This window comes from Macaca mulatta, chromosome 6 (assembly GCF_049350105.2).
Source record: "Macaca mulatta isolate MMU2019108-1 chromosome 6, T2T-MMU8v2.0, whole genome shotgun sequence".
In the NCBI taxonomy this organism is placed as follows: domain Eukaryota; kingdom Metazoa; phylum Chordata; class Mammalia; order Primates; family Cercopithecidae; genus Macaca; species Macaca mulatta.
Genome location: NC_133411.1, coordinates 111274022 through 111295435, shown reverse-complemented (window position 1 = coordinate 111295435; position 21414 = coordinate 111274022). Strand labels below are relative to the sequence as shown.

At 37.5% G+C, this 21414-nt stretch overlaps 1 protein-coding gene across 4 annotated transcripts in view; it reads left to right on the top strand.

Annotated features, from left to right (window-relative positions):
- Positions 1 to 2958: 2958 nt before the first annotated feature.
- The window catches only part of SLCO6A1 (solute carrier organic anion transporter family member 6A1), a 139825-nt gene continuing 121369 nt past the window's right edge, over positions 2959 to 21414 (top strand). For all 4 annotated transcript variants that reach the window (XM_078005077.1, XM_078005076.1, XM_078005075.1 and 1 more), the window contains exon 1: positions 2959 to 3369. In XM_078005077.1, coding sequence (XP_077861203.1) covers positions 2991 to 3369 — 379 coding nt within the window. In that variant the 5' untranslated portion in view covers positions 2959 to 2990. The remainder of the gene's footprint in view (positions 3370 to 21414) is intronic.

The following is a 21414-nucleotide window of genomic DNA, read 5'->3' as shown; positions in this document are numbered from 1 at the left end:
AAAAGAGAAAACAGTTCTATATTTCTTAATAGTTGAGGTCATCTTATATAAAGCCACATTAAAATAATTTGCGTCATCATGTTGTTTATCTACTTTATAGGCTCATTTGCTAAAAGGATTATATGAATTATCATCAATATGTTACTTTAGTGAGTAGTTCTTCCTACATGTTTAGAGCTTTTAGCTGAAATAGATATTACATAGAGAATATAAAACAGCACCTCATAAACATTCATTGTTTAGTTTAAGCTGGTTTCTTGAATATCTTAAGCACTTGGATTGCTGAACTCATCAGGGAATGCTTTAGTTGGTAGCTATATTTCATTGCCTGTATTGAAATGTTATACGATAATTACTCGCTAACTTTTAGGAAACATGTAATTAATATGCATATATTTTAAGATTCAAAGATAATTTTTTTCACATTTAATATTTCTGTAATTGGGATAGTTTTATAACTCTGATCGACATCTTCTATAAAAAGTTTTTTTTTTTTTAAATCAGTGATCTGTCTTTCAGGAAAATACATACAACCATGTTAATTTCAGTCTGGTCAGAGCAAAAATTGAAAAACAACCCAAGAGCCATCAATATAAAAGAAAGTGGTTAAATTACAGTAAATTCATACCATGAAATTCTATCATGCATGGTACTATCATAAAGGTAGCCAACATGAATTAAGTGTGATGTTTACTAAGTTTAAATGAGCAAGGTAAACAAATATCCACAATTTCTACTTAAATACTTAGACTACAATTTTTGTAGCTGGATGTTAGTGTCCTATATTATGTAATAAAAATATGCTGATCAAAGAGTGTGGAAGGTATGTTTGTCAGTGTTTCCACTCCACCCTTAGCTTTCAGCAGGTCCTCTATGCTTGCACTACAGGTAGGGTTTTCCTCTGCTCTCTTGACTCACCTATATTGGTGGAGTGCTGTTGTTTTTTCACTCATGCAAAACTCCTCATCGAGGCAGAGGCTAGGTTGCCCCTGGTCCAGCCTCAATTTTGCACAGGCCCCGAATGCCTGAACCTCAAGGTTTGGGCTTTGCCTTGTTTCAGTGGGGTTGTTGGGAAGAAATGAAGTTCCTGTTTCTCTCTTTTTGGCAGACTGTTTTTATTTCTATCCCTCTCTCTGGTGGCAGTCAATCTTAAGGTAGGCCATAGGACGGGATGGTTTGCTGCTCCTCCTTCAGTGGGTTTTTTCTTCTGTAACAGATAAACTTTGTCACAGACTGGAGGGCATGAGAGTTTCCTGCCTCAATCCCAGAGGCAAAACTGCTTTTGCTTTGGATAGCAGAAGGGTCAGTGGAGGTGGGAGGGTAAGTATTCCTTCTTTCTCAGTGACAGTCTACCACCACCAAAGGCTTTCTTCTCTTAAGCAAAGATCTGGTAAATGGGTATAGACTCCCTTTGTTTCTTAGGCTTCTAGGGTTTCTAAACTGTTAAACTTCCCCTGGTCTTTAAGAATTCATTAAAATTTTAAGTGTTTCTATCTTCCTTTACTACTGCTCTTTTTTCCTTCTGTGCTCTTTGAAAAGCAAAATGGTTTGTGTGTCCCATCCCTTTTCTGAGGGGCTTGTTGTCCTTTAGAATCAATTTGCTAGTTGCTTTACAGCAACCATAGCTATAGAAATGTAGCTCTCTGATGAAAAAGAAATATTTTTTCATATTATCCAGCTTTGTTGTTGTTGTTATCATTGGGGTGGGGGTTACATTTTATTTGGCTTTCTATATTCTGGGTAGAAGCAAAATTCCCAGTACCACTCATTTTTAATGGAGTTGTCTTTTCCTCTCTCCACCCAAGCAGTACCCATTCTGGTTTTGAAGCACAAAAGTAAGAGTCCACCACTCCCCACTGTCTTTCCTACCTCCTAGGAATCCTACGGTTTTTGTTTGTTTGTTTATATTTATTGTCATGAAGCAATGTAGAGTCAAGATCAGGCTTCAGGTCCGTGGTTCTTAATTCTTCGTTCCCTGGTCTACCAGGCCAGCACTATTGGAGCAGCACAGAATCTTGTTGAAGAGCTGAATTGGTTTTGGCAACACAATGTCCAATCCATAGGAGAGAAGATAGTGCCACCTATCCTGGAAAGTCACCCTCCACATATACATGGCCTAAAGAGCTTATATATCAGCCTAAGAAAAGAAAACCAATAAGAAGTTACATTTTCCTTAAAAAAAAAAAAAAAAAAAAAAAAGCCACGTTTCATATCCTACTACTCTTCTACCCTTCACTTACATTCTTTCTCTTCTATAAACTTTTTTTACCTGAAAAAATAATCCTCTGGTTCTCATGCCCTCATTTAAGGTGGAAAATAATAATCTTTTCTGTTCTTGAGTTGGGATAGGGTTTCTAGGACAATCATTTCTATGTGTAAAACACTTCACTTAAGGACATTCATTTGGACATTGATTTCTGATATTTGTGCCTCCAAATCTTTTACTGTGGTGAAATTTTTTGTTTGTTTGTTTGTTTGTTTGTTTTTCCAATGTCTTCTGCTCTCTCCTGGTCCTTCAACAATTTTCAGGTTGTTTCTAGTGAGATATTTCCGTTGGAAAGCCACCACAATAAAGTGATTCTGGGGAAACCGGGGACAGACAGTTCCACTTTTTTTTCCATGCTTCCTAATGAGTATTATTTAATAAATAAGTACTGGCAATCTTTGACTGCCATTAAAATTACTCTGGTGCTCCTTGTCTGTGTTAGCAGTTATCAAAACCTACTTGTAGCATTTTTTTTTTTTTTCCCTTTCGCACGTGGAAGAAAAGAAGGAAAAAAGCCTTGGAAGTTCTCAACTGTCAACCCCCTGCGAGGACGTTTGCCTCCTGCCCTAGGAGAAACGTTCGCTCCGGAGGCTTGGGCTGCGGAGCCCGTTGTGGCCACTGAGTCCTTCGACGCCCTCGCCAGGCTGGCCTTTGGGTTGGCCCAGACAGGACGGGCTGCAGAGAGCACTTGGGCCGCGTCGCCAGGAGGCGCCCAAAGTGAGCCATGCCCGAAGACGTCGCCCGGCGCTCTGAGGACCAGTATGAAGTCCCAGGAAGAGTAGAGCCGCGGGAGGCCGCACGGGCCCGGCCTGCTAAGGACTGGAGGGCCAGGGAATCCCTGAAGTCCTCGAAGTCCTCAAAGTCCTCGAAGAAGGTCGGGAAAAAATACCGGTATCTGAGACTACTTCCAGAGGCCTTGATAAGGTTCGGCGGTTTCCGAAAAAGGAAAAAAGACAAGTCCTCAGTTTCCAAGAAGCCGGGAGAACTGGATGACAGTTCGGAGCAGCCCTGTGGTTTGGGCTGTCTAGTCAGCCCCTGCTGTGAGTGTTGCAATAACATTTGCTGCTTCATGGTTTTCTACTGCATCCTCGTCTTATGTCAAGGTGAGCCTGAAGGACGCGGGGTGTTGTGGCGAGGGCAGCAGGGGGCCGCACCGGAGGAGGTGGGAGAGGGAGGATGGCAGAGGACGCCCTGGGGTGGCCCAGCCTGAGGCTGCTGTCTGACTTCTCAAGGCGTTGTCGGATCAAAGTTTAGCCACCAATGGGTTTACCTTGCCCGCTGCCTAGACAGAGCAGATTTATCAAGAAAGGGAAATTGCCATGGAGAAAGAGTAAGACACGCAGAACCGGCTGTGCGGGAGACCAGAGTTTTATTATTGCTCACATTAGTCTCTCCAGCATTCTGGGATGGGATCAGAGTTTTTAAAGATAATTTGTCAGGCAGCTGCTCGGAAACTGGGGAGTGCTGATTGGTCAGGTTGGTCAGGAACCTGTCTAAGGTTCCTGGGGATGTCCTAGTGGGGCCGAAGTCAGGTTTTCTTGCCATCTTCTGTTCCTGGGTGGAATGGCAGAAGTAGCTGACCCAGATTGCCAGTCTGGGTGGTGTCAGTTCATCCATCCAGTGCAGGGTCTGCAAAATATCTCAAGCACCAATCTCGGGTCTTACAATAGTGATGTTTTCCCTGGGAGCAATTTGGGGAGGTTCCGACTCTTGGCGCCAGAGGCTGCATGACCCCTAACCTTAATTTCTAATCTTATAGCTGATTTGTTAGTCCTGCAAAGGCAGATTAGTCCCCAGGCAAGAAGGGGATCTTTTCACAAAAGGGTTATTATCAATTTTGTTTCAGAGTCAAACCATGAAATGAATTCCTTCCCAAAGTTAGTTCGACCTAAGCTCAGGAATGAACAAGGAGTTTAAATCCCAGGAATGAACAAGGAGTTTAAAGGTTAGAAGCAAGGAGGAGTGGATTAGGTCTGATCTCTTTCACTGTCATAATTTCTTCAGTTACAATTTTTGCAAAGGTGGTTTCAAAAACAGGTTAACCGGCTGGGAGGAGCTTCGGTGCCTCACCTCCTCCAGTACCTGATTTGGCACAGTCCATCCTACACATTGTGGGTGATGAGGGCCAGGCTTCCAGATAGCCGGCTGCAGAGAGGTGTTGTTGAGTCATTTATCGTTGTTTGTCACCAACTCTGAGAAGTTCTGGGCTGAATCACCTGGAGTTTAAAATAAAGTTGAAAACGGTGTCTATGATCATTGAATGGTTTCTGCTCCTGCTCATAAATTTGAGACATTCTGACTCAGCCACTGTGTATTGGATCTTGTTTCCTCATCTATGAATTTATACCAGAGAACCTAAACTTGAGGGTGTTATTTTTGCTCATATATTTTGAAGAAGGTGAATTTGAACACCTTTAGACCTGGCATGCTTCTCTACTTGGCCACAGCTCTCACCTCCCCTATTACATCAAGATTCTTTACTAGCCTCTTTTCAATGATGGCATTGGAATTTGACAAACCTGTTCTCTTTTTTGCTCTAAGATGCTAGGTCTAAGTAAGTGCAATCAGAAGGCTGTACGTGGTAAGACCCATATTAGAAAAACAAACACATAGTCATCGAGTTTGTCTTGAGATCATCAAAGAAGTTTCTTAGAAGAACAAGCATTTGAACCATGCCTTTATAGTTAGGTACAGTTTTGAAAGTCAGAATGAAGTTAAAGAGTATTTGTTGAATAGGGAAGCGAGTTAATGAATCAGTGTTTTGTTTTAGAAAGGCTTGTTTCACAACGGTGAATGACAAGTTTGGCCAGATAATGGTTTCATCTAGGCACCATAAGGGGGTAATTATATTTATATTATCCATCATGTCTCCTTAGTGACTGAGGTATAGAAGACACTCAATAAATACGTATTCAGTGCATAAATGAATTTTAAAAGGAAGGAAAAGACAGATTATGCCTGGATTATGAAGGCCTTTAAATACCAGACAGAATTCTGAAAGGATATAAAAGGTATTTACTTCCCACTCTGTTGGATCATGAGTAAGGTGCTTTGCAAGTATTATCTAATTTAGTGTAATCCCCTTATTAGATGGGTAATGAGGAGCCATTGAAGGTTTCTGAACAAGTGATTGACAGTATATGGTTTTAGCTCTGTAACTTAACTGACTTCATATAGGTAGTTAGCTCAGTTTGGTATAATATTGAGTCTTCCATTCATAAAAATGGTCTATTTCTTCATTTTTCTATTTGTCAATTGATCTATTTTTAGTTACATTGTAAACAATTTTAAAATCATTTCAAACACGCAAAAGGAATGCAAAGGCAGTACAAACAATACCTGCTTCCCTGCGAGTGAACCAGATTCTTCATCTGTTAACATTTTACCACATTTGTTCCTTTACCTTCTCTTTCCCTATACATGCCCACTTTTTCAGACATGGTGCACCATTACTGCTAACTACTCCAGTGTGCAACTTCCCAAAGTGAGACACTCTCTCACATAACCATCATACACTCCTCACAGACAGGAATATCAGTACAATACTACCATCTAATTATGAACTGGTGGTCCCATACAGATATTGCCAGCTGTCTCAATATTGTCTTCTTTTCATTTTGGGGCCAAAATTCTATACAGGGACATATGTTGCATTAAGTTGTCAGATTTTAGAAGTCTTCTTTAATCTGTAACACTTCCTCATATTTTCTTCTTGTGTCTTATGTCCTTGGAAGTCTTACAGAGTATGGCTTTTTTTGTAGTGCAGGATGAACTTCAATCTGGGTCTATTTGATGTTTCCTTATGACCAGACTCAGACCTTTCTTCCCTCCCTTCCTCTCTTCTTCTCCCTCTCCCTCCATCCTTCCTTCTCCTTTATTTAGATATACTTTACATATAATAAAATTCACACTTTTCGAAGTATGTCATTCAATGAGTTTTAGTAAATATGTACAGACATGCAACCACCAATGCAATCAATTTTATTATTTATTTATTTAATTAATTTTGAGACTGAGTCTACTGAGTCTTGCTCTTGTTGCCAGGCTGTAGTGCAATGATGTGATCTTGGCTCACTGCAACCTCTGCCTCCCTGTAGTTGGGATTACAGGTGCCTGCCACAATGCCCGGCTAATTTTTTTGTATTTTTAGTAGAGACGGGATTTCACTATGTTGGCCAAGCTGGTCTCAAACTCCTGATTTCAGATGATCCACCCACCTTTGCCTCCCAAAGTGCTGGGATAACAGGCATAAGCCACCGTGCCTGGCCAATGCAATCAATTTTAGAACTTTTCCATCACACTAAAAGTTTTTTCATACTCCTTTGCAGTCACTTGCTGCTCCTACCTCCTGCCTTAGGTGACCTTAACCTGCTTTCTGTCATTAGAGTTTTGCATTTCCTAAAATTTAATATACATGGAATCATACAGTTTCTAGTTTTTTTTTTTTTTTTAATTTCTGGCTTCTTTTAATAGCTTGATGGTTTTGAGATTCATTCATGTTGTTGTGTGTATTAACAGTTTGTTCTTTTTTATTGTGAATAGTATCATCGAATGGAATTTTATCCACTATATCCACTCAGTAGTTGATGGACAGTTGGGTTGTTTCTATATTTTTTTGACTACCATAAATAATGCTGTTAAGAGGAATTGCATATGCGTATTTGTGTGGACATATGTTTTTGTTTCTGTTGGATAGATAACTAGGAATAGAGTTGCTGGGCTACATAAGTATTTAAGTGTACCTGCTAGAAACTGCCAAATTACAAAGTGGCTGTACCATTTGCAATCCTACCAGTCAGCAATATATGAGTTCCAGTTCCACATTCTTAATAGTTAGTATTGTCAGTTCTTAACATTTTAGCTATTCCAGTGATTGTCTAATGGGATCTCACTGTGATTTTTTTGTTTTTTTGTTTTTGTTTGTTTGTTTTTTTTTTTTTTTTTTTGAGACGGAGTCTCACTCTGTCGCCCAGGCTGGAGTGCAGTGGCCGGATCTCAGTTCACTGCAAGCTCCACCTCCCGGGTTCATGCCATTCTCCTGCCTCAGCCTCCCGAGTAGCTGGGACTACAGGCACCCGCCACCTCGCCCAGCTAATTTTTTGTATTTTTTAGTAGAGACGGGGTTTCACCGTGTTAGCCAGCATGGTCTCGATCTCCTGACCTCGTGATCCGCCCATCTGGGTCTCCCATAGTGCTGGGACTCACTGTGATTTTAATTTCATTTCCCCAATGACCAATTGTCTTGAACATCTGTTTATATGCTTTTTATCCATTTGTGTGTCTTTGCTTGTGAGGTGCCCTTTAATAAATTGGGTTGTTTCTCTTATTACTGAGTGTAGTGTTCTTTATACAATCTGGATGCAAGCCTTTTGTTGAATAAATATTTACAAATATTTTCTCCCAATCCGTGGTTTGCTTTTGAATATTTTTCTGTGTCTTTTTGATGAAAAAAGGATTCAACTTTCAACTTTGATGAAGTATAACTTATTAATCTTTTAAATGATTCATTCTTTTTGGTTTTTATCATGGAAACTATTGCCTAACTCAATGTCATGAAGGTTTTCTACTTTGCTTTTTTCTAGAAGTTTTACAGTTTAACTCTCATGTTTAGGTCTCTGATCCATTTTGAATGAATTGTTTTAGTGTATGAAAGGATCAAGTTTAAAATTTTTTTCATATAGAAAAAAATGCTTTATTCCAGTATAGTTTACTGAAAACAGTGCCCTTTAATCCATTAAATTATCTTGGAAGTTTTGTGGAAGCTCTGATCTCTTTCTGAGTCTATTTAGAGGCTTTCTATTCAGTTCTATTTTCCTAATACATCTATACTTATGCAAATATTATATTGCATTGGTTACTGTAGCTTTATTATATGCATTAGAATCAGGTATCCTTTTGACTTCATTCTTTTTAAAAGTTGTTTTGGCTATTCTAGATCTTTGCTTTTCCATATAAATTTTAGAATAAATTTGTCAGTTTCTATAAAAAAGTTACTGAGATTTTGTTGAGTCTATAAATTTGGAGAAAATTGACTTCTTAACGATAGTAAGAGTCCTGGTGACTGAACTTGCTGGATATATCATCTTCATTTACATCTTCTATCCTGCATCTTTTTTCAATTAACCTATTAAGTTACAGAAGCCATTTTTTTGCAGACTCCTTAGGATTTTTTAATATACATGAATTCTGTGAATAAGGACAGTTTTACTTCTTCTCAATCTGTTTATTTTTTGTTGTTGTTGTTACGATTTGTTATTTTATTCCACGGGCTAGGCTCCCTGGTACAATGGTCAATAGAAATTAGGAAAAGCAATGTTCATTGATATTTTTCTGATTTTTAGATAGAAAAAATTCAGCCTTTCACAGTTAAATGTGTTAACTGTAGGTTTTATTTTTTAAGATGCCTTTTGTCAATTTAAGGATATCTCTTCTTTTATTAGTTTGCTGAGAATTTTTTGTCATTAATTGGTGTTGAATTTTATCACATGCTTGTTCCTGCCTCTATTGAGATATTCATAGGAAAAATTTGTTCTATTAATATGATATATTGCATTTTTTGATATTTGTATATTTGACAACCCTTGCATTCCTAGGATAAGCCCTTTTTATTGGATTATTGTCTTTTTCTGCATATTGCTAGATTTAATTTACCAAAATTTTGTTAAAATTTTTTGTTTCTGTGAGAGTATTGTTCTGCAGTTTTCTTAGAGTATTTTTGTCTGTCTTCAGTAGCAGGTAATAGTAGCTTCACTAAATTAATTGGGATGTTTTTCCCCTTCTTATCTTTCCTCCTCATTTTTTCTGAAAGAATTTGTGCAGCATTATGTACCCTTTGTGTAGTATTTTTTTAAAATACACTTTAAGTTCTAGGGTACATGTGCACAATGTGCAGGTTTGTTACATAGGTATACATGTGTCATGTTGGTTTGCTGCACCCATCAACTCATCATTAACATTAAATATTTCTCTTAATGCTATCCCTCCCCCAGTCCCCCACCTCCCCACTGGCCCAGGTGTGTGATGTTCCCCACCCTGTATCCAAGTGCTCTCATTGCTCAGTTCCCACCTATGAGTGTTTCGTTTTCTGTCCTTGTGATAGTTTGCTGAGAATGATGGTTTCCAGCTTCGTCCATGTCCCTGCAAAGGACATGAACTCATCCTTTTTTATGGCTGCATAGTATTCCATGGTGTATATGTACCACATTTTCTTAATCCAGTCTAGCATTGATGGACATTTGGGTTGGTTCCAAGTCTTTGCTATTGTGAATAGTGCCACAATAAACATACGTGTTCATGTGTCTTTATAGAAGCATGATTTATAATGCTTTGGGTATATACCCAGTAATGGGATGGCTGGGTCAAATGGTGTTTCTAGTTCTAGATCCTTGAGGAATCTTCCACAATGGTTGAACTAATTTACACTCCCACCAAAAATGGAATGCATTCCTATTTGTGCACATCCTCTCCAGCATCTGTTGTTTACCGACTTTTTAATGATCACCATTCTAACTGGTGTGAGATGGCATTTCATTGTGGTTTTGATTTGCATTTCTCTGATTACCAGTGATAATGAGCATTTTTTCATGTGTCTGTTGGCTGAATAAATGTGTTCTTTTGAAAAGTGTCTCTTCATATATCCTTTGCCCACTTTTTGATGGGGTTGTTTGTGTTTTTTCTTATAAATTTGTTTAAGTTCCTTGTAAATTCTGAATATTAGCCCTTTGTCAGATGGGTAGATTGCAAAAATTTTCTCCCATTCTGTAGGTTGCCTGTTCACTCTGATGGTAGTTTCTTTTGCTGTGCAGAAGCTTTTTAGTTTAATTAGATCCCATTTGTCAATTTTGGCTTTTGTTGCCATTGCTTTTGGTGTTTTAGTCGTGAAGTCCTTGCCCACGCTTATGTCCTGAATGGTATTACCTAGGTTTTCTTCTAGGGTTTTTATGGTTTTAGTTCTAACATTTAAGTCTTTGATCCATCTTGAATTGATTTTTGTATAAGGTGTAAGCAAGGGATCCAGTTTCAGCTTTCTACATATAGCTAGCCAGTTTTCCCAGCACCATTTATTAAATAGGGAATCCTTTCTTGTTTTTGTCAGGTTTGTCAAAGATCAGATGGTTGTAGGCGTGTGGTGTTATTTCTGAGTGCTCTGTTCTGTTCCATTGGTCTTACATCTCAGGGATGGAGCTGACTTGACTATGGTGGATAAGGTTTTTGATGTGCTGCTGGATTTGCTTTGCCAGTATTTTATTGAGGATTTTCACATTGATGTTCATCAGGGATAATGGTCTAAAATTATCTTTTTTGTTGTGCCTCTGCCAGGCTTTGGTATCAGGATGATGCTGGCCTTATAAAATGAGTTGGAGAGGATTCCCTCTTTTTCTATTGATTGGAATAGTTTCAGAAGGAATGGTACCAACTCTTCTTTGTACCTCTAGTAGAATTCAGCTGTGACTCTGGCTGGTCTTGGACTTGTTTGTGTTGGTAGGCTATTAATTATTGCCTCAATTTAAGAGCCTGTTATTTGTCTATTCAGATATTCAAATTCTTCCTGGTTTAGTCTTGGGAGAGTGTAAGTGTCCAGGAATTTATCCATTTCTTCTAGATTTTCTAGTTTATTTGCGTAGAGGTGTTTATAGTATTCTCTGATGGTAGTTTGTATTTCTGTGGGGTCGGTGGTGATATCCCCTTTATCGTTTTTTATTGCGTCTATTTGATTCTTCTCTCTTTTCTTCTTTGTTAGTCTTGCTAGCGGTTTATCAATTTTGTTGATCTTTTCAAAAAACCAACTCCTGGATTCATTGATTTTTTGGAGGGTTTTTTGTGTCTCTATCTCCTTCAGTTCTGCTCTGATCTTAGTTATTTCTTGCCTTCTGCTAGCTTTTGAATGTGTTTGCTCTTGCTTCTCTAGTTCTTTTAATTGTGATGCTAGAGTGTCAATTTTAGATCTTTCCAGCTTTCTCTTGTGGGCATTTAGTGCTATAAATTTCCCTCTACACACTGCTTTAAATGTGTCCCAGAGATTCTGGTATGTTGTATCTTTGTTCTCATTGGTTTCAAAGAACATCTTTATTTCTGCCTTCATTTCGTTATGTACCCAGTAGTCATTCAGGAGCAGGTTATTCAGTTTCCATGTAGTTGAGCGGTTTTGATTGAGTTTCTTAGTCCTGAGTTCTAGTTTGATTGCACTGTGGTCTGAGAGACAGTTGGTTATAATTTCTGTTCTTGTACATTTGCTGAGGAGTGCTTTACTTCCAATTATGTGGTCTACTTTGGAATAAGTGTGATGTGGTGCTGAGAAGAATGTATATTCTGTTGATTTGGGGTGGAGAGTTCTGTAGATGTCTATTAGGTCCGCTTGGTGCAGAGCTGAATTCAAGTCCTGGATCTCTTTCTTAACCTTCTGTCTCGTTGATCTATCTAATATTGACAGTGGGGTGTTAAAGTCTTTCATTATTATTGTGTGGGAGTCTAAGTTTCCTTGTAGGTATCTAAGGACTTCCTTTATGAATCTGGCTGTTCCTGTTTGGGCGCATATATGTTTAGGATAGTTAGTTCTTGTTGCATTGATCCCTTTACCAATATGTAATGCCCTTCTTTGTCTTTTTTAATCTTTGTTGGTTTAAAGTCTGTTTATTCAAAGACTAGGTTTGTAACCACTGCTTTTTTTTTTTCTTTCCATTTGCTTGGTAAATATTCCTCTATCCCTTTATTTTGAGCCTATGTGTGTCTCTGCATGTGAGATGGGTCTCCTGAATACAGCACACTGATGGGTCTTGACTCTTTATCCAATTTGCCACTCTGTGTCTTTTAATTGGGACATTTAGCCCATTTACATTTAAGGTTAATATTGTTATGTGTGAATTTGATCCTGTCATTATGATGTTAGCTGGTTATTTTGCCCATTAATTGATGCAGTTTCTTCACAGCATCAATGATCTTTACAACTTGGCATGTTTTTGCAGTGGCTGGTACTGGTTTTCCTTTTCATGTTTAGTGCTTCCTTCAGGAGCTCTTTTAAAGCAGGCCTGGTAGTGACACAAAATCTCTCAGCATTTACTTGTCTGTAAAGAATTTTATTTCTCCTTCACTTAGTTTAGCTAAGCTTAGTTTGGCTGGATACGAAATTCTGGGTTGAAAATTCTTTTCTTAAAGAATGCTAAACATTGGCCCCCACTCTCTTTTGACTTGTAGGGTTTCTGCCGAGAGATCTGCTGTTAGTCAGATGGGCTCCCCTTTGTGGGTAACCCGACCTTTCTCTCTGGCTGCCCTTAACATTATTTCCCTCATTTCAACCTTGGTGAATCTGACAATTATGTGTCTTGGGGTTGCTCTTCTCATGGAATATCTTTATGGTGTTCCCTATGTTTCCTGAATTTGAATGTTGGCCTGTCTCAATAAAATACTGGCAAACTGAATCCAGCAGCACATCAAAAAGCTTATCCACCACGATCAAGTTGGTTTCATCCCTGGGATGTAAGGCTGGTTCAACATATGCAAATCAGTAAGTGTAATCCATCATATAAACAGAACCAAAGACAAAAACCACATGATTATCTCAATAGATGCAGAAAAGGCCTTTGACAAAATTCAACAACCCTTCATGCTAAAAACTCTCAATAACTAGGTGTTGATGGAACATATCTCAAAATAATAAGAGCAATTTATGAAAAACTCACAGCCAATATCATACTGAATATGCAAAAACTGGAAGCATTCCCTTTGAAAACTGGCACAAGACAAGGATGCCCTCTCTCACCACTCCTATTCAATATAGTATTGGAAGTTCTGGCCAGGGCAATCAGGCAAGAGAAAGAATTAAAGGGTATTCAATTAGGAAAAGAGGAAGTCTAAGTGTCCCTGATTGCAGATGGCATGATTGTATATTTAGGAAACCCCATCATCTCAGCCCAAAATCTCCTTAAGCTGATAAGCAACTGCAGCAAAGTCTCAGGATACAAAATCAATGTGCAAAAATCACAAGCATTCGTATACACCAAGAACAGACAAACAGAGAGTCAAATTATGAGTGAACTCCCATTCACAATTGCATCAAAGAGAATAAAATACCTAGGAATCCAACTTATAAAGGAAGTGAAGGACCTCTTCAAGGAGAACTACAAACCACTGCTAAATGAAATAAAAGAGGACTCAAACAAATGGAAGAACATTCCATGCTCGTGGATAGGAGGAATCAATATTGTGAAAATGGCCATACTACCCAAGGTAATTTATAGATTCAATGCCATCCCCTTCAAGCTACCAATAACTTTCTTCATGGAATTGGAAAAAACTACTTTAAAGTTCATATGGAACCAAAAAAGCCTCCATTGCCAAGACAATCCTAAGCCAAAAGAACAAAGCTGGAGGCATCACGCTACCTGACTTCAAGCTATACTACAAGGCTACAGTAACCAAAACAGCATTATACTGATACCAAAACAGAGATATAGACCAACGGAACAGAATGGAGCCCTCAGAAATAATACCACACATCTATGACCATATGATCTTTGACAAACTTGACAAAAACAAGAAATGGGGAAAGGATTCCCTATTTAATAAATAGTGCTGGGAAAACTGGCTAGCCATATGTAGAAAACTGAAACTGGATCCCTTGCTTACACCTTATACAAAAATTAATTCAGGATGGATCAAAGACTTAAATGTTAGAACTAAAACCATAAAAACCCTAGAAGAAAACCTAGGTAATACCATTCAGGACATAGGCATGGACAAGGACTTCACGACTAAAACACCAAAAGCAATGGCAACAAAAGCCAATATTGACAATTGGGATCTAATTAAACTAAAAAGCTTCTGCACAGCAAAAGAAACTACCATAAGAGTGAACAGGCAACCTACAGAATGGGAGAAAATTTTTGCAATCTACCCATCTGACAAAGGGCTAATATCCAGAACTTACAAGAAACTTAAAAAAATTTACAAGAAAAAAATCAAACAACCCCATTAAAAAGTGGGGGAAGGATATGAATAGTCGCTTCTCAAAAGAAGACATTTATTCAGCCAACAGACACATGAAAAAATGCTCATTATCACTGGTAATCAGAGAAATGCAAATCAAAACCACAATGAGATACCATCTCACACTAGTCAGAATGGCGATCATTAAAAAGTCGGTAAAGAACAGGTGCTGGAGAGGTTGTGGAGAAATTGGAATGCTTTTACACTGTTAGTGGGACTGTAAACTACTTCAACCATTGTGGAAGACAGTGTGGTGATTCCTCAAGGATCTAGAATTGGAAACATCATTAGACCCAGCCATCCCATTACTGGGCATATACCCAAAGGATTATAAATCATGATGCTATAAAGACACATGCACACGTATGTTTATTGTGGCACTATTTACAATAGCAAAGACTTGGAACCAACCCAAATGTCCATCAATGCTAGACTGGATTAAGAAAATGTGGCACATATACACCATGGAATACTATGCAGCCATATAAAAGGATGAGTTCATGTCCTTTATAGGGATATGGATGAAGCTGGAAACCATCATTCTGAGCCAACTATTGCAAGGACAGAAAACCAAACACTGCATGTTCTCACTCATAGGTGGGAACTGAACAATGAGAACACTTGGATGCAGGGTGGGGAACACCACACACTGGGGCCTGTCATGGAATTCAAGGAGTGGGGAGGGATAGCATTAGGAGATATACTTAATGTAAATGATGAGTTAGTGGGTGCAGCACACCAACATGGCACATGTATACATGTGTAACAAACCTGCACGTTGTGCACATGTACCCTAGGACTTCAAGTAAAATAATAAAAATAAATAAATAAATAAATACGTAAATAAAACAAACAAGAAAAAATGAAGTACCTCCTCCCAAAACACTTTTTAATTACAAGTGCATATGGGGAGAGTACAGTGGAGAAGCTTGGATGATACCATCTTAATTAAATGATCAAAGTTAACATTGCCAGTAGTGGGCCAAATAAATAATGGGTACCACCTGATAGGATATAATGCAAACACACATTAATTTTGTGATATTCTTGCCAAAGATGTACAATCTGAATCTAAGTATGAGGAAACATCAGAAAACCCCCAAATTGAGGGACTTTGTATAAAATAACTGGTATATAATCTTTAGGAGTATCAGTCATGACAGTTAAGGAAAGATTGAGATAATCTTCCAACCTGAAGGAGACTAGAGGGCTTGACAACTAAAATGTAGTGCTTTATTCTGAACCAGTTCCTTTTGCTATAAGGGATGTTGCTGGGATATGTGATAAAATATGAATAGAATCTAAGCATTAGATGTTAGTAATGTATGAATGTTAATTCCCTGTTTTCTATAGCTGTATTGTGGTTATGTAGAATAATGCCTTTAATTTTAGGAAATACACAATAAAGAATTTGGGAGGAAAAAATTACTAATTCAATTACATGTATAGATATGCAAAAATTCAGATTTTAAAAGTTCCTCCTTGAGTCATTTTAGTAATTGTATCTTTCAAGAATTTATTTATTTCATCTAAGCTGTTAAATTTTTGGTATATAGTTGTTCATAATGGTCTTTATTATTATTTTAATGTCTGCAGGAGCTGTTGTGATGTCCACTCTATCATTCATTCTTGGTCTTCTCTTCTCTATTCTTGATCAATTTGGCTTAACCAATGATATGCTGTGGCTGTGTCCACACCCAAATCTCATCTTGAATGGTAGCTCCCATCATTCCCATGTGTTGTAGGGGGGACCCAGTGGGAGGTAATTGAATCATGGGGGTGGATCTTTCCTGTGCTGGTCTCATGACAGTGAATATGTCTCACAAGGTCTGATGGTTTTATAATGGGGAGTTCCCCTGCTCACTCTCTCTTGCCTGATGCCATGTAAGATGTGATTTTGCTCCTCATTCACCTTTCACCATGATTGTGAGACCTCCCCAGCCATGTAGAACTGTGAGTCAATTAAACCTGTTGCCTTTATAAATTACCCAGTATCGGGTATGTCTCTATTAGCAGTGTGAGAACAGACTAATACAATACATCCATGTCCCTGCAAAAGACATAAATTCATTCTATTTTATGACTGTATAGTATTCCATGGTGTGTATGTGCCATATTTTTATGATTTTCTAAAGGACCAGTGTGCACAACAGTGTTAACATAGCAGAATTGAGAAAGGTCTGTCTGCATGGTTGGCTCTTGACTGCCATCTTGGCTGTTGGATTTTTGCAGTGTCCCCACAGTTCCCTAACTGGTTAGAAAACACTTCACATAGGTTGTCACAGTTTAAAATTAAAAGAATTAAATGTGTACTGTTTACTCCAGTGGCAGAGATTCTTGACTTGCACCTGGTTTCTTTCTGACCTTGCCCCATGTGCCTTTTCCCTTTACTGCTGTTGTTTTGTAAGTCATAGCTATGAATGAAACTATATCCAGAGACTTTTGAATCCTTCTAGTGAACTATTGAACCAGTGATGGTCTTTGAGACCTCCTACAGAAAAAGAGTTGTTTTGTTTTTGTCATTGTGGGGTTAAAGTTGGCCTCTTTACGTGCAACTTTTCTTTTATAAAATAAAAACCAATATAATTTACATACCATAAAATTTTCCTTTTGAAGTGAACAATTTAGTGTACTTTTAATATATCCACCAAGTTGTGCAACTGCTATTACTGATTCCAAAACATTTTCCTCATGCAAATTAGAAAATCCACTCTAATTGACTCTATATGTATGAATTTAATTATGGACTCTCAGTTACACTCCATTGATTTATACATCTATCCTTATTCCAGTACCACACATAGCTTTGTAGTAGATTTTAAATTTAGAAAGGAAGTATGAGTCTTTCATCTTTTTTTTTTTTTCAAGATTGTTTGGGCTATTGTGGGTTCCTTGTATTTTCATCTGAATTTTAGAATAAGCTTGCCAATTTCTGCACAATGCCAGCTGGGATTTTGTAGAGATTTTGAGGAATCTGTAGATTAATTAGGAGATAATTGCCACTTAAGCAATGTTAAATCTCCCAATCCATGACATGCAATGTTTTACCATTTATTTCGGCCTTTGGTTTCTTTCAGTGATGTTTTGCCATTTCCATCATATTTGTATATCAGTCTTGTATGCTGAATCTTGCTGAATTGTTTTATTAGATCTAGTGTGCTGTTTTGTATGTGTGTGGATTATTTACACTTTTATGTGTACCAGATCATGTCATTTGTGAATAGTTTTACTTCTTCATTTCCAATATGGATAACTTTTATTTCCTTTACTTGCCTGACTTCCCTGGCAAGCACTTCCAATACGATGTTGAATAGAAGTAGTACAAGTGGACAACCTTGTCTAGTTCCTTATCTTGGGAAAGCTTTCAGTCTCTCAACATTAAGTATACTGAGGGTTTTTCATGTATACAGTTATCAGTGTGAGGAAGTTGCTTTCTATTCCTAGTTCTTGGAGTGTTTTTATTATAAAAGTGTGCTGGATTTTGTCAAATGCTTGGCATTTTGATGATACTGTGGTTTTTATCCTTTATTAATATAGTGATTTACACTAATTTCATATATTGGACTAACTTTGCATTAATGGGATAAATCCCACTTTATCAGGTTTACCATCATTTTTCTAATATGCTGGATTCAGCTTGCTAGTGTTGTGTCAAAAATCTTTACATCTATAGTCAAAGTGATATTGTTTTGTAGTTTATGTTTTTTTGGTCAGGATTTGTTGTCAAGGTAATACTGGTCTAATAGTATAAATAGGGAACTGGGGTGGGGTAGTTAAACAAAAAAAGAAAGAAAAAGAATAAGTAGGGAAATATTCTGTCCTTTTATTTTCTGAGAAAATTTTGAAAATAACGTTTGGTAAAATGTACCAGTGAAGCCATCTAGCCCTGAATTTTCTTATGGGAAGTTTTATGATCAAGCTGTATATTTGTTGTAGATCTATTCAATTTTTCTGGTTTTTTTTTTTTTTCCTGAGCCAGTTTCTACGGCTTGTGTCTTGCTAGGTAGGGATATTTCCTTTGCATCTAGATTTCTAACTGTTGCTCTACAATTGTTTAACAGTATAATCTTTCCAATTTCCATAAAATCAGTAGTAATAGTCCTTATTTCATGCCTGTGTTTGTGAAGCTGGAGTCTTCTCTCTTTTCTCTTGGCCAGTGTAGCTAAAGGTTTGTCAACTTCGTTGATCTTTACCAAGAATCAACCTTTTATTTCATTGATTTTTCTCTATTGTTTCTATTTTATATTCTATTTATTCACGTTCTAATAATTCTTCTTCTTCTTCTTCTTGATTTGGGTTTAGTTTTGTTTTTTTTTTTCGTATGGTGGAAGATTATGTTACTGATTTGAACTCTTCATTCTATTTTTCTTTAGTCAGGATCTTGCTCTGTCACCCAGGTTGGAGTGCAGTGGTGCAGTCATAGCTCACTGCAGCCTTGAAATCCTGGGCTTAAGTGATCCTCTTGCATCAGCCTCCCAAGGAGCAAGGACTACAGGTGTGTGCCACCATACTGGGCTTTTTCTTCTCTTTATATAGGCTTTCATTGCTATGCATTTTCTCTAAGTATTAACTTTGACTGCATCCCATTATATTTTGACATATTGCGATTTTATTTTTGCTCATCTCAACATATTTTCTGATTTCACTTTTTCTTTTTCTTTCTTTTTTTTTTTTTTAAGACAGAGTTTCGCTCCCATTGCCTGGAGTGGAGTACAATAGCATGACCTCAACTCACTACACCCTCTACCTCCTGCGCTCAAGTGATTCTCCTATCTCAGCTTCCTGAGTAGCTGGGACTACAAACACACACCACTGCACTCAGCTAGTTTTTGTATCTTTTGTAGATGGGGTTTCACCATATTACCTGGGCTGATCTTGAACTCCTGAGCTCAAGTGATCAGCCTGTCTCAGCCTCCCAAAGTTCTGGGATTATAGGCGTGAGCCACCGCACCCAGCCCTAATTCATTTTTGATTTCTTGTTTGACCCATTGATTATGAATGTATTGTTTAATTTTTCACATATTTGTGGACTTTTCTAATTTGTGTTTGTTATTTTTGGTTTTATTTTGTTTTGGTCAGAGATAATACTTTTATGATTCCAATCTTTTTACATTTATTGAGACTGGCCAGGTGTGGTGGCTCACACCTGTAATCCTAGCACTTTGGGAGATTGAGACAATAAAAAAAGGCACATTTTAGAATTAAGGACCTTGCCTTTTAAAAGGATTATTCTAGATCCCCACTTTCTTCCAAAAAGAAAACCTAAAACAAAGCATTAACAGGACCAAGGAAAGTTATAAGTAAATTAACTGTCTTCAGAACAACATTCAGCACTTTTTAAAGGATGAAAACATAAGGCAAACTCTTTTCAACATACTGTACACATGTCTGGCATACAATATCCAGCATGCAAGAATAAATACAATTGTGACCCATAATTTAGAAATAACTTAATGTTTGTGGCAGCAAACATTAAACATTGTCTAGAGGCAAGAGGATTGCTTGAGTCCAGGAGATTGAGACCAGTCTTCTCAACATAGTGAGACCCAGTCTCTACAAAAAATTTGTAAAAATTGGCTGCTTGTGGTGTGTGCCTGTAGTCCCTGGGAGGCTGAGGTGGAAAGATTCCTTGGGCCCAATAGTTTGAAGCTGCAGTGAGCTATGATCATGCTACTGTACTCTAGCCTGGGTGATAGATAGAGTAAGACCACGTTTCAAAAAGAAAAAAATTATTAAGCCTTATTTTGTGGCCTAACATATGGTCTATCCTTCAGCAAGTGCCAAGTGTGCTTGAGAAAAATGTTTATTCTACTTTTATTCGGTAGAATTGATGTCTGTTAGGTCTTGTTGATTTGTGGCATCTAAAAAGTCTTTTTGGCTGGGCACGGTGGCTCACGCCTGTAACCCCAGCACTTTGGGAGGCCAAGGCAGGCGAATCACAAGGTCAGGAGATCGAGACCATCCTGGCTAACATGGTGAAACCCTATTTCTACTAAAAATACAAAAAAATTAGCTGGGCGTGGTGGCAGGCGCCTGTAGTCCCAGCTACTCGGGAGGCTGAGGCAGAAGGATGGTGTGTACCTGGGAGGTGGAGTTTGCAGTGAGCCGAGATCACACTACTGCACTCCAGCCTGGGTGACCAAGCAAGACTCCGACCAGAAAAATAAATAAATAAATAAATAAATAAATAAATAAATAAAAAGTCTTTTATTTTCTTACTAATCTTCTGTCTGGTTTTTCTATTCATTATAAAAAGCAGGATATTGAAGTCTCCAAATATTATTGTTGGCTTGTCCATTTGTTCTTAAAATTCTGTGTTTGTTTTACATCTTTTGGAGTGGTTTTACATTTATAATTGCTATATCTTCTTGATGGATTGACCCTTTTTATTGACCTTTTTCTGTAGTAATAATCGCATACTTTGAGTTCATTTTTTTCTTAAACTTCTAGCTTCCTCAGATGGCAGCTTAGATCATTGATTACATAATTTTCTGATATTCTATTTTTGACTCTTAACGTTATAATTTTCTGTATAAGCACAGTTCAGCTGCATTATAAACTTTTAAAGATGTTGTGTTTTTATTTTTATTCAGTCATTTATTTAACTTATCCATGAGCTATAATCACAATATATTGTTGCATTATTAGTGTGAACCAGTAGTTATATATTACATCAATTAAGAGTAAGAAAAATAAAGGATTTCATTATTTATTTATTCTTCCTTATATAGAACTAATTTTGTAACATACAATTTTCTTTTTTTCTGAAGAAATTCTTTAAACATTTCTTGTACAGCAGGTCTACTACTGACAAGATCCTCAATTTTTGCTTGTCTGAGAACATCTTTCTTTCTCTTTGGTTTGAAGAATAATGTCACTGGATAAAGAATACTAGATTAGTGGGGATTTTTTTCCTCTTTCAACACTTTAAATATTTCTTTCCACTTTTTTCTTGCTTGCATAGTTTGTGAAGAGAAGTCTAGTGTAATTCTTATTTTTGATTCTTCACAGGTAAGGTATTATTTTTTCCTCTGACTTTTTTCAATATTTTCTTTGATTTTCCACAGTTTGAATATGATATGTCTAGATGTAGATTTTGTGGTGTTTGTCCTTCTTGATCTTTTATGAACTTCCTGAATTGTTGGTTTGTTATCTGTCTGTCATTA